Source organism: Mirounga angustirostris, unplaced genomic scaffold, assembly GCF_029215605.1.
Source record: "Mirounga angustirostris isolate CCGP_5_RB_7025 unplaced genomic scaffold, mMirAng1.0.hap1 SCAF_6, whole genome shotgun sequence".
NCBI classification, from domain to species: Eukaryota; Metazoa; Chordata; class Mammalia; order Carnivora; family Phocidae; genus Mirounga; species Mirounga angustirostris.
Window position 1 is genome coordinate 50,093,314 of NW_026991714.1, and position 16,813 is coordinate 50,110,126.

General features: G+C 49.3%; 1 protein-coding gene across 2 annotated transcripts in view; it reads left to right on the plus strand.

Moving 5' to 3' along the window:
• ASTN1 (astrotactin 1) overlaps positions 1-15,533 on the plus strand; it is a 292,194-nt gene extending 276,661 nt beyond the window's left edge. For both annotated transcript variants that reach the window (XM_064593527.1, XM_064593528.1), the window contains exons 21-23: positions 2,361-2,461; positions 11,261-11,444; positions 15,296-15,533. In XM_064593527.1, the coding sequence (XP_064449597.1) occupies positions 2,361-2,461; positions 11,261-11,444; positions 15,296-15,533 (523 nt within the window). The remainder of the gene's footprint in view (positions 1-2,360; positions 2,462-11,260; positions 11,445-15,295) is intronic.
• Positions 15,534-16,813: the final 1,280 nt, after the last annotated feature.

Below are 16,813 nucleotides of genomic sequence, written 5' to 3' on the forward strand. Positions count from 1 at the left end.
CCACCCCACACTCTCACACCCACACACACCCTCGCTCTCTCACACACACACACTCACACCCACACACACACCATGCAGGTGTCATCACAGACTCTAAGGACAGGCTGGACAATCCAGCCAGGTGGCTGTGGAAAGGGCCCAGGAGTCTTGGACGAGGCAGCAAATGTACTCCCACATCAGCGCTCTGGCTTGGGAGTCAGGCTTCTCTCTCCTGTCTGCTCATTCCAGCTCACCTTCTCGCTGCCCTGCAAGTGCTCGATGGTGGAAACCAGAACGCTGACAATGAACGGAGCAGCCCTTCCCCACGAAAATATGGAAAGTGCCCCCTGGGCTTTGGTGGTAAATTTAAGCTGGCAGTTGTCAGCGTCCCTCCAGGGCCTACGGGGCGGCCCGCTGAGGAAGGGCTCTTAGGATAAGTGCCGTCTCTGCTTAGGAGGTTAGGGGAAGCATCTTCTTTCCTAACACCTTGCTTTGCTATTAGAAATAGTAGGGCTCTGGGCCCTAACTTTTGTACTAATTGCCCCGCCAGAGTAATGTGAGAATTCACCTAAGCACAGGCATTTTCATTCCAGCTCGGGATCTGATCGAGTTAGTGGAGAGCTTACCGCAAGGAGGGCACAGAGCGAAGCTGCCCGCAGGAGTGGGAGCAGCCGGGGCGGGGGGGGTGGGGGTGGTCACACGTCCCAGGCTCCCGGGCACCGAGGCAGAGGGTCCCTCTGATAGCCAGTTTGGTGCTCGAGGCTCAGGACATTTCTCATCTCAGTCAGGGACTCTGCTAGAAATTAAAGAGCTAAGTAATGGTGGGCCACAAAAAGTGGCTGGAGCCCGGCCGCAGACTGTCTAGGGCAGGTGACGTTAAACAGACAGGTGGGTAGCATCACATCAGGTTGCAGCGCTGGCCGTGCTCAGGACCCTGGAAGGTGGAGAGGAAAAGACAAGGCAGAGCCGTCTCACAGAGGATAGCACCCCGGGCGGGCTGGATCGCAGTGGCTGAACCAGGCCAGGGGCGCAGGAGCGCGGGCTCAGACACGTGGGTGGGGAGGGGCAAGGAAGGAAGAGAAGCCCGTGGTAAGACTGGGCACGGCGCCCGCGGGCGCTAGGAGCAGGGTGCCCGTGCACTGGCATGGGAGAGAACGGGGCCTCCTATCTCCAGACTCTGGTGAGAACTGCCTGCCCCTGGCAGAGTCAGGGCAGAGTCTGCCGCAAAGATCAGGTGGCCCACCTCTGGTGGGGGGAGCCGGACTTCCCACGCAGCAGGGTGTCTTGGGAGAGAGGGGGGTTCACTCGGACCTTAGAGGTCGGTCCCAGCACGGCTTGCAGGATGGTGGCCATCCTTCGAGGCTCTCATTTCTCTCTCCCTAGCACTCCTGCTCCATGGTGGGGACAGAGGTGTGTGTGGGGGAACCGTGTCCATGTGTGGGAACCCCAGATGGCAGGCACAGGTCTGTGGGCTGTCCTGGCTGCCTCTGGGCCCATCCCTGAGAACCTTAGCTCAAGAGAGTCTGGAGTAGGTAGGCAGAGGAAAGAGTTGAGACCCAGCCTGAGACCCGAGTTGTAGGACAAGACTCAAGATCAGAGCAAGGTTCCAGACAGATGCCCCAGCTTCAGTTTGGTGGCCTCAGCCACAATTCTAGAAACAGCACATACCAGCTGGGCTGATCAGGTGTGTGGGAGGACCAGAGATGAAACCATTTCCAGGGGGTGCCATTGGTAGGGATCCAGGCAGCCCCTGGGAAGCTGTGTGGGGCTGGTGTGATGCAAAGAGCCCACTCAGACTGAGGAGGAGAGAAGGGGAGGTGGCAGGGAGAGAAACATTGCAGGGTGCTAGAATTTGGTTGCAGGGTCAGGGCAGGGTTTAGTACCAGGCAAGAAGGTAGATCTGAATCAAGGAGGAGAGGCCAGTGGGACGGACTGAGCCGCCCGGTGTAGGGAGGAGGGCATGCCCAGCACTGGCCCAGGCCTACCTGACAGCCAGGAGGCCAGGCTTCCCACGGAGTCCCCAGGTGTGGTCCCGGCCCTGCCCCCAGGCACGTCATCACATTCCCAGCAGCCGGGCTTCAGACCCAACCCGAGTTCTGACCCAAGTTTCTACTCCTTCCCTCGGCTCAGGTGCCGTCAGCGTGTAAGTGGCATCAGACTCACCTAGAAGGCTTGTGAGAGCCTGCTTCAGTCGGTCTGGGGTTGGGTGGGAGAGTTTTCATTGCTACCAAGTCCCCAGGTGATGTGGACGCTGCGGGTCTGAGGGCCCCACGTTGAGAACCACTGCTCTGTGCCCTGGTGCAAACCCGCCCCAGCTCAGCGTGGCCATCAGCCTGGGTCTCAGCTTCTCTCTGCTAACGACGCCCTCCCCCGTCTGCCAGGTTCACCCTGTGGGGAGTGGACAACACCGGACGGCGCTCCAGGCCCAGCGATGTGATTGTGAAGACCCCCTGCCCCGTGGTGGATGATGTCAAGGCCCAGGGTAAGTGACAGCAGAGCCTGCAGAGGGACGCCCCAGGGGCCTCCCCTCGCCGTGATGGAAGCGGGAGCAAGGGAGTCAAACAGAACAACCTGGGGTTCCACAGGGAAGGGGGAGAACTCAAGGCCCAGCCCCGGAGTGGCACGTGTCTGGGAGTACTCCTCCACCTCTGCCTCCGGTAGAGATCCTCACGGTACCCCATTATCTCACACACTGGGGGTCAGGGAGCCGGGAGGACACACTGGCAAAACCCCTGGGCACGCACAGTAACACACCAGGTGCTTAGGTACATGGTGGAGTCCTGTGACCTCTGCCCTTGGGATTCCTCTCTTCATATGTGTGTGCACATCAGCAGAGTTCTTTTGAATTGAAACATAGAAAGGCTACAGATGTGGACATCTGTGCAAACAGCACACTTGCGGGAACTCCCTTTCCTCCCCATGCCCCTTGGCGGGTCTTGATAGTGTCCCCTGCTCTGAGGCTTAGCACATGCTGTCCACAGCCAGGATTTGGCCATCTTGGGCATCCCTTCCGCGGGGCTCTCACACCAAGAACAGGGCTCCGACCAACCACTGCGGGCTCTCCAGGGGAATAGGGCTGATTTGCACATGAGCGGACACATGGGCCATCGCAGGGAGCTCAGGCGTGCAGGTTTCAGGAAGGGAAACAGTGTGGCCAAGCCGATTGCTGGCTCCTCACGTTGCCTGAGATGGCTCCTGGCTCCAGGTGTATCAGGCTGCCCATGAGGGGTACAAGCCCTCAGCGATCAAGGGGTGTGCACGGTGATGCAAAATCACAGGGGAGAGAGTGACCAGACCTACCTTAACTAAAATCACTGATGCTGTAACACTTTACAGCTTCTGGAAGGATTCTCACATTTATCGCCTCATTTAGTGTGTGTGACACTGTTCTTTTCAACTCAGGAATCTGATCATATTAAGGCCCCTTCTTAAAACTCTTTAATGGATTGCCATTCTTCTTGTGACAAAGACCAAAATACTTAACAGACACATTAGGACCTAAATGAGGTGACCCTCGCACACTTTTCCAGCCTCTTCTCATCCACTTTCCCCATCGATCTTTGCATTTCAGCCTCACTGCCTTTCTCAGGTCCTCCACACCATTCCCACTCCTACCACCGGCCCTTTGCACATGTCCGTCTCATTACCTTGAACACCCTTTACCCCCACCCCTGATTAACTAACTAGCTTCTCTCAGCCTGCAGATTTCGGGTCAGGTATCCCTTCCTTGGTACAGTCAAGAGGTCAAGGGCGACTGCTAGATGTTCTCACAGTATCATGTTACTTTCCTTCAGCACATTCATCTCCGTTTGTTATTAGAATCATGTGTTCAATATCTACCTCACTGGACAGTGAACTCCAGGAGAGCAGAGTCTGGTTTGGTTTACTCACTATTACGTCCCTAACACATAAATGTCTCTGTTAATTTGGAAATGCTACCACTAACCATGCAGAGTCTGCTTTCTAATAGGGACGCAATAAGGATTTACTGAATGGATAGAATATTGCCCCCATTTTATAGATGCGGAAATTGAGATGCAGAGTCAAGTGAACAGCTGACCAGGGTCACAAAATGAGCACTGAACAGAGTCAGCACTCAGACTCATTATTTGACATCAATTCCCATTTTGCCTATGATGTTAAATCAGATTATTTAGAAGGTCATTGTGTAAAAGAGTGAAAACCTTTCTTTGTCTCTGAATGAAAAAAAGACCTACATTAAAAAAAAAAAAAAAAAAGAGTGTTCAAGTTAGGTAGAAAAAAAAAATTCCCCCTTTCAGGATTTCAGTGGAGACCTTTACATATAAGACAGATGTGCTTCTCACCGGAGTGAGTGCTGCCTGCCTTACAGGGTATGGACCAAATGACTTTTGAAGGTCTCGAAATCCCTTGATGATGAAAGCAGAGTCTGGGGTTGAAAACCCTCAGATGAGAGGCTATCGGGAGAGGCCCCCTGGCACCCTTAGGTCATCATCTGTTGATTTCTTACTTCAAGCCAGAGAGGAGCAGGTGATGAGAAGGTGCCCCAGCTAATTCTGTTTTGGAGAATTTGCTTGTGTCCTTGCCGGCCACAGTAGGCACCTTGGACTTGCTTGCTAAATAGGCAGCAGGCTGGTGGTGGGGCATCAGAGAGGTGATGAGCAGGTAGATCTGCAGCACAGTGCTACCTGCAGAAATAGATGGACAGACAGCAACTCTGGAGTAAAGAGGGGCCAACATAGAGTAGTGTGCCTTGGAAAGACCGCTATTCTGTTTCTCTGTGGGGCTCCTTTGGGTTAATTCCAGCCCCCAAAGTGAATCAAGATGTGCTTCTGCTCATGTGGGCTCCCGGACGAAGGAGAGTATCTGAAATCCCAGCAGACCAGCTGCACGCCGGAAAGTCAATTTCATGCTGAGACAATGAGGTAGCATCCCCACGTGCTTTTACTCTTCCACCAGGAGGGAGTCCCATACAGGGCAAACGTGCAGATTAATGAGGTGGACTCATTGAGGAGATCCTCACAAATTAATACAGTTCTAGCAGCTCTACCGAAAAACCATATGCTTTGCCTCCTTCAAACCCAGATGGTGATCATAAATACAACTTAGCTCCTAATGATCCAGCAGGAAGCCAGACTACTCCTTATATGAACACTTTTCCTAAACCAGATACTTTCTATGAAGAATTTTACCACATCATGACACTGAAGCCACTGAGCAAGTGAGTTGCCACCCATGTTCTACTGAGAGCGTCCTTCCCGGGGAAGAACGAGCTCATGTCAGCTATAAGACCAGCCTCATCTCCAGGCTGGGGCATGGCCTTGCAAGAGTTCTCTGTGAAGCTTCACGAAGTGAAGGCCAGCTCTCATCCATCACTCCCCCCAGCATCCATCCTTCTTTCCTGATGCCAAACATAAATTCTTGTCCCTTCCTTCCTTTGGCATTTATTGAGCCCTGGGATTAGATACTACAGAAACAACAAAAATTAGACTCAGAATTTGTTTTCAAAAACTGTGTAATCTGATTTCTATATAAATGCATCAAATCATACCACACATATTAAGCCCCAACTAAATACCTGGTCTAGGCATTAGGGGGCAAAACCCCTGCCTCCTGGAGCTTAGATTTCAGCAGGGTGGACAAACTACAAAAGATAGTAAAACAAATATTTCAGATGGTGATGTATGTTATGGAGACTGACTAGCAGGGAAATGGGATAAGCAGTACACAGGGCAGCATTTTAACTGGCGTGGTTTGGGAAGAGGGTGAAAGAGGAAGACACAAAGATACCCAGGGAAGATCATTCCAGATAGAGGAGCAACAGGACAGAGATGCCTGGTGTGTTTTAAGATGGGAAAGGAGGCCTCTGTGGTGATGAGGGATGGAGAAGAGAGAAGGTGGAGACGAGCTCCCAGGGGCCCAGTGCAGGGATGGGGACTCGGCCTGGGACTAAGCAGGGAAGCGCTGAGCACTTCAAGCAGAAGAGGGACGTGATGGGGCTTAGCGTTTCACAGGCTCATTCACCTGCTGTGCCGAGAGTGGACTCCAAGTAGCAGGTCCAGTGGGGAGCCAAGGCAATGGCAGGGACAGAGGAGAGAGGATGCTCGTGAGAGAGGTGGCGAGAAGTGGTTTGGTTCTAAATTATTTTGATGGTAGAACTGAAAGGATTTGCTGATGGCTTGGAGCAGGAAAGAAAAAAGTCATGCCAAGGCAGGCTGAGCAGAACCGTCTAGTTCAATGGCTTGGACTCTCCCCCAGCAGACCCCAGCATCCTAGATGAAGGCAGAGAAGAGGCCAAGGATGGAGCAAGCTGGTTGAGGGCACAGGCCATGGGCCCTGTGGATTATGTCAGGTAGAGAAGGATGTAGATACAGAGCTGATGCCCGGAGGGAATGGTGGAGCCAAAAGACCTGGGGGCTGAAGGACAGATTTGGTGGAGGGAAATACAGGAAGCTTGAAAGGAGGTTGTGTTCACCATATGTGATGTTGGGATTTACCATTTCAAAGCTGGAGAAGGTCTCAGACAATGACTGACTCTTGCCAGCTGGCGGGGCCGGGGGGTGGGGGGTGGGGGTTGGTTCTAGTTTTAAAGAGGTCTTTCATGTGGACAGTGAAATCACCCAAAATAGTGATGAGAAATGAAGTGGAGAATGAACCAGATGCCAGAATTTTCCATGGATGTAGAAGAATGGCCAGGAAGTGAGCCGGGAGAAATAGGAAGAGGCAGGTGAGTTTTTAAGGTGGGGGGACTCTTACATATATACACAGAGAGCAGTAAATTGCTTGTAGGAGGTCAAGAGAGGCTGAGGGACTGGGGCATGGGAGGATTCCTCTGTGTGGACAAACGTTTCAGGCAAGTTTCCGCCAACACAGGGACACGGAGACAGGGAAGAGTGTTTGCCAAGGTCAAGGGTAAAGGGAGAGTTGTTTGCCATATTACTGGTCCCAGAGGAAGCAAGGAAAGTGTTGAGAGAATGAATTCATATAGAGTAGTGGTTCTCTAAGCGTGATCCGGACCACCAGCTGCAACAGCATCACCTTGGAACTTGTCAGAAAGGCAAATTCTCGGGTTCCATCTGAGGCCTACTCAGTCAGGAACTCCGGAGGGAGCCAACGATCTGTGTTTTCACAGGCCTTCCAGGTGGAGAATCAAGCTTGATTCCCAAGGTTGAGAGTCACGGGTGTGAAGGCAGCACAGAGCAGCCTGGGGAGGGGCTGCACAGGGAGGGCGGACAGGCAGGGGGTGGGGGAGGGGACCTCGTGGTGTGGACAGAGCCAGGAATGACAAGGATCATTGCCCTCAGGTTTTCATAGGGAATTCTGTAGTCAGTTACTTCACTGTGGGGACAGACTGAGGTCTCAGCCCTCCCCGCCCAGGGACTACTGAAAATGGTGACTTAGGACTTCCGTTCGGGGGATTTTTGTTATAGCACCAAGGGAGGCTTTAGGTGGTGTGGATGCCTCCCAGAATTCTCATTTCATAGTAAATTTCATAGCCACTGCTGGGGTATAAGAAAGCTTCCTTCTGCCCCGGAGTCACTCCTCTCATTCAAATAAGACTGTTTGCCCCAGTCTCTTGGACTCCCATGTTTCAGTGTCTCTCTCATGGCATTGGGGAAAGCATGATCTCCTGGAGAACCAGTAACAATTAATCATCATCATAAATAATAATAATAAAATAGCATTTCCTGGTTGTCTGGTTCTCCTCTCAACTCATCTTACTCCAAATACTGTGGCTTATTTGCTATTTTCAAATACACAGCCCAAAGGCTGGGAGCTCTCAGCTGGCCTTGCTTCTCCCTGGCATTCTCTTCCCCACACAGCCCTGCAGCTCATCTCCTCCCTTCCTCCAGCTCTCGGCCCCAGGGTCATCTCTTCAATGAGACCTATCATGGCTACCCTGCTTAATTCTACACAACACTCCCATGCTTCCTTCTCCTGCCTGACTTCCTCCCACTTCCTCACAGAGGATATTGTATTGGCGATGTATATTGCTTCCCGAAATGCCTCCTCCCACTACACTGTAAGTGCCTCAAGGGTGAAGAATTTTGTCAGTTTCTCCCCGCCGTAGCCCAAGTGCCTAGAAAAATGTTGAGCACGTGGTAAGCCCTCAGGAAAAATTGTATTGAGTGAATGAATAAAGGTATGTTTCTTGGGTCCAGACGTTGTGCTGCAGAAAGGCTTTACATTTAATGTCACTTTTAGTCTCACCATAATCTTGGAAGGTGTATATCATTCACCATGATTGAACAGAAAAGGAAACTAAGACCCAGAGAGGTTAAGTAAGTTGTCCAAGGCCACACAGCTGGTGTGGTAGAGCCCACCTTCATATATGTCATGGTGTCAGTTCTTAACCACCCTCTGGGTCTGAGGGCTTCAGTCCCCACCCTGTTGGTTTATTCTGCTGCCTGAGAGGTAAGGCCTCCCTTCTGATAACTAATAACTCAGCTTCCCTTTTCCATGATGAGGCCACATCTGTAGACTCCCTGCCATCTCTCCACGTGCATTTTAACTATTCCTGAACATCATGTATTTTAAAGACAGGGAAGACAGATCCCTATTTTGGATAGCCCAAGACTTCTGTGAAGCTGAAAACTGGGTAAAATGATAACTAAAAATATCTTGTGTTCTTTTCCATTCTCTGAGTTAGTGACTTCCTGAGATGCTGTGAAAGCTAATGAAATAATATCTCTAAATTTTCGCAGTTGAAATAGGAGGAACCAGAAATACTCATGCACTAGGAACCTGGCGTATATCCTTCTGAATATAGCATCCCATTTACTGATGTCAGCTTGTAAGCATGCCCCAGAGTTAGATTATCTTGGTTTTAGGAGGTTTCTGGTGGCGCCCGGGCCTTTCCCACCTGGTCTCAGGCACACGTGCTACCGCTAGTGGGAAGCATCAGCCTCCTCTAGCTAGATATTACCGTTGTGTTATGAGAAGAGTAAATACGCTGGAAAACATTCTCAGCTGTCTCTGTTCCTTGGCAGGGATAGTTATAACCAGGACCCGGGATCTGGGATGCTATTTCCCATCACTAGAAAAAAGAACAGAGAGGCATCAATGAAAAGCCTGGGAAAAGGAAGCCCAGACCTTCCTATCTGGCCTCTGGTCTGATCGCCCACATTTTTCCTCCCCTGGTCTTTCATCTCTCAGTACATGTACTCTTCCTCCCGTTGGAAACAACACAGCTCTTAGAATAGTCCCTCTGCTTCTGTCTGTCTCAACTCTGGGAACAAGAGGTCCCCTGCATACTTATCAGGACTCCCTCTTATTTGGCATCCATGGGCCAACTAGGAGAAGTCCTCTACGAGAAATAGTCACCCCAGATTTGCATCCCCCAAGACTCTGCCTCCTATATCTTCTTAAATTGGCCAAACACTACCATCCCCTGAGCATTGATACAAAAGAGCAATGGAAGATAGACATGGTTTTAAATCTTGACTCCAGCCCACACTGGCTATATGACCTTGGGTACATCACCTGGCCTCTCTCAGCCTCTCTCTGAATGTCCTTGTGTGGAGGAGAGGGACATTCATATCCATCTTGCAGTGTTGGTATGAGGATTGGAGTTCATATATGTGAAGTTCTTGACAATCAGTAGGCCATTAATAAGTAACTGGGGATACCATAGATCTTTATGTTCTAAGGCACCGTCCACTTTATCTCTTGATCCTATTTTAACAACCTGAGAATTTAAAAATCTTGAAAATCTAAATGGATTTCTGGATCAAAGTTATTTATAATGCAGTTAAGGTGCTGGCTACAAGAGTTTGGTTGCTAAAGGATTGGTAGAGTCTGGGATGGAGAGGGAGCACTGGAAAGATCATGAATTACATTCATTTAACTAACATTTTTTTAATCTGCTATGTTGTTTGGCCCTGTGCTAGCCACTCAGGACATGGTAGAAGTAAGCTCCTGTCCTCATAGGCAATGGGCAAGATAGAAAAGTAAGGAAATCATTGCAATGTCTGGACAGAGTAGGGGTAGAAATTTTCTTCCTTCCAACCCAGAAAATCCCTACAACAATGACTTTGTACTTACCAACAGCCCAGAATTCACTTGGAACTGTGACAAGGAATCGGGTTGCTATGCCTTTTGGCTGACCAGGGGGTCAAGTGGGCAAAGTGCTGGCTTGGAAACCTATAGACTTAGTTTCTTCATCCCCAGATTAAACACTGGATCGGAGACAGAGTTCTGCTCTCCAGATCTCAGTTCCCAGCTGTTGAGGAAGGAAATGTGAACAAATCTTCTCTCTGACAGGTTTAATATGAAAACATTTAATGATAAAGTGCTTCAAGCTCCATAGGAAAAAATGCCAAGGCTATACAAATTCATTGCCACTTTGCCACATCACCACGTTCGGTCTTAGCAATGTACGCCTTGGGGGAGAAATCTAAGAGTTATAAATTAAACTGAAAGATTACTCATTTGGACTGCAGGATGTACTGGATTCTGCTTCTGTGTCACCACACATCTGCAAGCTTGTCTTCGTGTCTGGTCTGGGCAGCCCTAGCGAAGGCTCTGCAGTCCTGCAATAAGGGGGCCGGGTTGCTTTTGGGACTGCGGCCACTCCTGGTTCTTCACGTTGCTCAAGCATCACCTCACAGTGCTTCCCTCCATCCATGAGCCAAATTTCTGCCCCCCTTGGCTTCCCCATGCTTTTGCAGGACCCACTTGGTCCTCCGGCATATGTGACCTGGAAGTGCAGGGTTGCTAATGCCTCAAGGGGGGCAAACGTGAAAAGGCCCCACAGAGAAATGGGAGAGGGGAGCTGAGGATAAAGTCTTCCATTCTCCCCCTGGATGGACCGGTGGGGATCCAGCAGCTTCCTCTTCTGCAAGGCGTGCCACCTGCTCCTTAGCATGCCCCCTACATTCCCCTCAGCCTCCTTTCTCACCTCATTTCCTTCTGTCCTCCCTCCAGCGTCCCCGGGACTGCACTTGCCAATAAAGTATTCCTCTGAGATCTTTTTGCCACAGGCACTGTATTTTCAGGAAACATGGGTAAAGACAAAGAATATTATAACTGAAGTTGACCTCAGAGATATTTATCTGAAGGTTTTCATTTTTTAGAAAAGAGAGCAACAACCAATGGGGCTGAGATAAAAGTGAGTTACTCAAACCACAGTCTCTGGGCTCCAGGTTCAGTATTCTTTAAGCAACATCACACACACATACACACACACGTATACGTGTAAATATGATATACACACGTCTCTATACACGTACACACATATACGTTGTGTGTATATATGCATGTATTTAAAATGTTATTTATTTGCCTTTTCTGCCCTCCTCAGAAATAGCAGACAAGATCTACAATCTCTTCAATGGCTATACCAGTGGGAAGGAGCAACAGACGGCCTATAACACCCTCCTGGATCTGGGTTCCCCCACCCTACATCGAGTCCTCTACCACTATAACCAGCACTATGAGAGTTTTGGAGAATTCACCTGGCGGTGTGAGGATGAATTAGGCCCCAGGTAACACAAACATCATTGCCTCTTACAAAGATGTCGGCTCTTTGAAATTCTGTACACTATCATACTGTACCCATGGATGCACAGAGATTTCCTGGGTGAGCTTAGGTGCTCCAAGAAGTAAGTCCTGTGCTTTTATACAGCTCATTTCATATAGATCAGTTTGGATAAGCTGTATTTAAGTAGGGAAGTCATGAATACATTTCCTGAACTCTGAAAAAAATCTTTGCCCTTGACCTGTTTTACCCACCTCTTTATCATGCTGACACAGCATTCTAAATGCTAAAAACGGTAGGAGCTGTGAAAGAAAATTAGGAATTTTATTGAAGAGGTTATCGTTATCCGAAACTATTTATTGTGTATGAGCTTTGCATATACAATATGCATTATATAGACATGTTTTCAGCTAAATTGCACATCCTTTGGAAAGACAACGTGGGGGTGGCCAAGACCCACCTTGACATCTATGTTGGCCAAAGCTAGGACAGTATAGTGTTTGCCAGAGTTCCCTGGCCCCGAGGCTACGACTTTTCAATACTCAGTACCCACTGCTTTTAGGTTATACAACACAGATAGCATTCTTGGAAAGAGGAATTGGAGGAATGTGTACAGATACCATCTTCCTTTTGTTTCATTCATCATGGCTACATATTCCTGCTCTGAGAAATACAGATTTTGGTGGAAATACTGGAATTACCAGATAGATTCAGTGAAAGAGACTTGCATGGAATGTTGGTGCCTATATGTCCAAAAGGGGGAGTGCATGGACTATTTTTAGGGGGGAAAAAAGGAAAGCAAATGAAGACAATCAACGCAATGGAATTCTCTGGCACTTAAAGAATTCTTGCACTCCTGCCAAGAGGCTGCCCGAAAGTATCACCCAAAAGTTGTCCCATCTATCTGACTGCTGATCGAACTGGAGGGAGACCCAGTGTCAGTGTGTTTCTCGTCACCTGTATCAACTCTCCAGAAGACCATTGTTCAGGACATTCCCAGGACAGGAAATTCTCTTACTTTTGAAAGGAGGAAGTAGTTTAGGATTATCTTCCGAAATGCAATGAGTTCATGTGTAAGTTTAGGAAGAATCTCTCTGCATTCCATAGATTATTTCCTGCAGTTATTATAAAGGTTGATAGTCCTCAGGCAAACAGATGCCACGGCTGTGGACCAGGACACAGAGGGAAATATATAAGGGACTTTTCATTGGTTTTGTCTCAGTTTCAGGAGAAAGCAAACTCTGGGTTAGAAAGCTGGTATGTATTAAGATATGTCCTCTCTGCTCCATACCTTATTAATCCTGCCCTCATAATTACTTATGCCTAATATTATCCCCTCTCCCTGCTTCTCTCCCTAGCTCCCTCCCCACCCACCTCACTCTGCCCCCCCCCCCCCCGCTCCCCTCCTCCTTTCCTCCATCCTTCTGACATTTATTGAGTGTATATATACAGTTTTCGGTTAGGGAACATAAATGTCACAATTTGAATAGCACTAACATTGCATATATCATCTTGATTTCCAAGGGCATTAGGATTGCTTTTAAAATTTCTCTCTTGTAACTCAAGAGTCAGAAGGAAAATTGGTTAATAAAGAAAGTGAGCAGGGGAAGAAGTGTGGATCCCCCTGCAAAGTAAGGCGTGCTGCTGACTTGACATTCTCTTCCCAGACTCTCCTCCCTGGAGACCCTTGCATGTGTGATGCTGGTTTTTCAAGGCTCTGCATTAGAAGACAGTGTGTAATTTCATTAGCTTCTGGAAATCAAGTTTTACTTGCCAGTGTCATGGGGAGAACCACAGGAAGGGAAAAGCCCTCTGCCTTGAGATGCATCCACCACCTTTGGAGTTGGTCGTGAGCGTGAACAGAAGAGGTTCTGTGGGCTACACGCTCCCTGTGAGCAGGCAGAAAGGACCCCCTCAGTTCAGTTAAATCCATTCCCTTAACTTTCATGGAGGCCTCCAGATCGACTTGAGGGTTGCAATACTTTGAGAACAACACTGGTTGCGTTGCTACTAAGAAAGAAGAAATCCACAGGCTCTGAGATGACCAAGGGCAGACCCAAATGAATTATTATTACTATTTTTTAAAGTGACCTGTGAAAGTAGCCACAAAATCTCCATGGGCCAATCAAATTCTTTCTTTTCCTGTGTCCTTGTCTTGAGGATGATGCACATGCTGCCCGCATTCTCCCTTCACTCCCTCTCCCTCCACCTTCCAAGAATTTGTCAACAACTAATGACATGTAGTGGGATAAATTAAGAGGAAGGGCCACCAAAGTCCGGTTGATGACGACTTTTGGAAGCCTGCTTGGCCAAACCGCAGAGGCAAATAGGCGGAGGAGAGACCATCTGCAGGAGATGCTAAGTAGGTGTCAGGCAGAGTGTTTGACTTCCTCTGACCCACCTCTGAAGTGGGAGAAAATACGACTGCCCTCCGATGACCTCTCACTCTCTCCACCCCTGGACTCCGCTGCTGACTCTCCACACCTTTCCTCCAGCGTCATCTCTGCCCCTCTCAGGGCGTCCTCCCAGGAATGCGGTGAGGTCACCACCTTGTGGTGGTGGTCACAGCCAGACAGAAGGGGAGGAATGAAACGAACGTGCTTATTGTTCTTTGAAAGGTCATTCTCCAAGGAGTGCAGAAACTTCCATTTTCTGGAAAGAATCAGTGACCGAATTAGAAGTGTTGGTTCTTCACATGAGAAGTTAGCCGAGCAGGTGATAAATACTGCAAAGGATGCTGTTCATTGAGCTTTTTCAGAACTGCATTTTACAGGAGCTCATTCAAAGAAGAGAGACTTCGTGGCTCTCTGGGCACTTAGGGGTTTGAAGAACAGGAGGGACGGAGCTGAGTGAGGGAACACTGTTCTGTTGCTCAGAGCTGGTGAGCTCTGACAGCTGGATGACAGGAGCCCCTGTCTCTGACACTGGCAGTGGGCACGGAGAAGAAGGCTGTGCACCAGCAAGACGACCGTGGGGACAGCCGACTTCCCCAGGCTGCACGCAGAGGCCATCCGGCTCTCCTGTTGGCCCGGAGGGATCACTGCGCCCCAGCATGTGCAAACTTGAAGCGACCTTGCTCTCCTCCGCTCCTCTCCCCCCTCCGCCCCCGCGATCTGCGACAGGCCCCCTCTTTCCCCCCTCTCTGGATTGGGTCTCAGTGGCCATGGCCGCCTGGCTTTCCAAGGGAGAAGGCAGAGTGGAGCAGGGGACCACCTGAACACGAATTAGGTCACGTGGGCCTCTGAGAGTCTGCGTTTCCCCCCAGAAGGGCCCTGTGTCGGTGCGCACAGAGGGCATTGTTGTCTTCACCGGTATTTCGCTGTCACACCCTCCATCCGGGCATAATCAGTTACATTTGATACCCTCCAAGGCTCAGTATATCAGCTGTTTCTGCTTAGTTCTAAAATAGCCTGGAAAAGGGAAATATTCACTCAAACACATTATTTGTCATTTAATGATGGTAAATTGCTGGCTGTAAAGAAAATGGATTTGATTTGTCTTTCAAAACTGCCAACTCTATGATTTTAAAAGGGCATAAATTCCCACCAAAATAGTAGTTATTTTCTTTTCTTTATTTCTCCTTATGGCATTTTTTTTCTCTCTTTTGCTTGGGTGCCTGTCCCACTTTGGGCACAGCCAGACTGTTCTTGCATCCATCCGTCCATCCATCTGTCCATCCATCCGTCCATCCATTTGCTAGACAGGTATTTATGAGTTCTGAGTGCCCATGATAGAACAGGAAGCAGGACACACCAGACTCTGCCCTCTGGGAGTTGTAAGTCTCACTCTAATAGGGCCTATGCGCCTTTCCCCGCCTTCTCTTCTTTCTAATCTAAGTATCCTCCGTGCTCTCCATAGGAAAGCTGGCCTCATCCTTTCCCAGCTGGGGGATCTCAGCAGTTGGTGCAATGGCCTCCTTCAGGAACCCAAGATAAGCTTGCGACGAGGCTCCCTTAAGTACCTGGGCTGCCGCTACAGCGAGATCAAGCCCTATGGACTCGACTGGTCAGAGCTCAGCCGGGACCTCAGGAAGACATGTGAGGAGCAGACCCTGAGCGTCCCTTACAACGACTATGGGGACAGCAAAGACATCTAACGCCACGAGGCCAGACGGTGGCTGCCAAAAGGAAGCAGGAAGCGAGGAGAGGAACATCTGGGTTGGTCTGTGGATTTTTAGTATTTTTTAATGGAACATTAAAACCTCTAAACCAGGGAGAGGCAATATCTAAACCAGGGAGAAACTGATCCTTGCTCCCTGTGGAACTTCTTTGGTATGATGTTCTCCATCTGCATGATCAGTAGACCTGCCAACCAGCAGCCTCATGCAGTGCCATTTCTCTTTAGGGGATTGCTTTGGGGCTTGTTTTATAGTTCATTTGTTTCATTTTTTTTTTTTTTCCCAAGAGGTTCATCACAAAGCTCGAGTTCTGCCATGCTTCCGATGAAAGGTCTATCAGGTTAAGGCATCCCGGGCTCACTGAATCCCTGAGTCTATTACAACTGGGGACAGAAATGAGGCCAGAATGTCACCAGACTGGCCTCAGGCCCCAGCCACAAGCATTCCTCAGGAAGCATCTCACTCTGGGAGCCTAAGCTCTGCTCACAGAGAAAGATGACAAAGAGAAAATCGGGAGGGTGGCCTCTGTGTAGGCCTCATGGTCTCTCCGTCCAGGCCTCCCTACTGCTCGAGTCACACCTCATAGGTGAACTGAGCCTCCAATATGAGTCCCAGCAAGTCATCGGAATTTTTAGGTCCTCACCCGTTTTAAGACAGGATTGGGATGAAATCTCCCTCTGGCGGATCTCTGCCTCTCCTCCAAATAGTATGAGATCTTTAAGAGGCAACAAAATGCTACCTGTCAAATGCACCTTCCAAACAGTTTACCTGGGAGACTAGTTAGCAGTTACATTCTAGAGAAGAAGTAGGGCTGATTGTTCTAAAAACTCCTGTACCTCCAGGATGAACTTCTCCAGACCACCAATGCGTATCACATGCCTAGATTCTCTTTAGTGCCCGCGTCACTGTCCCTGGACAACGTCCAGGAGGGGCTGAGACCTCCATGTCAGGGTTTCAGTGAACTAAAACAATTACTGATCACACACACAAATAACTAATGTCCATTTCTCACTTGCTGAATTTGCTTAATTATTTTGCTAGTTTTGCAAATCCTTTGTTCTGATGGCGAGTAGGGGCCCAGCCCTTTCTTCTGCCCCACGACCCTAGTGTTGCTGCCATGGGCGTAAGTGGTGGCCCAGCTAATAGGAAGCCCAGCCTTTCTGCAAGAGCTGTGAGGGCCATGTGGCCCAGTGATGGCCTTAACTGTCCCCACACACCTCAGAGGCCTGAACACACACCTTCAGCCACCCTGCCTTTGA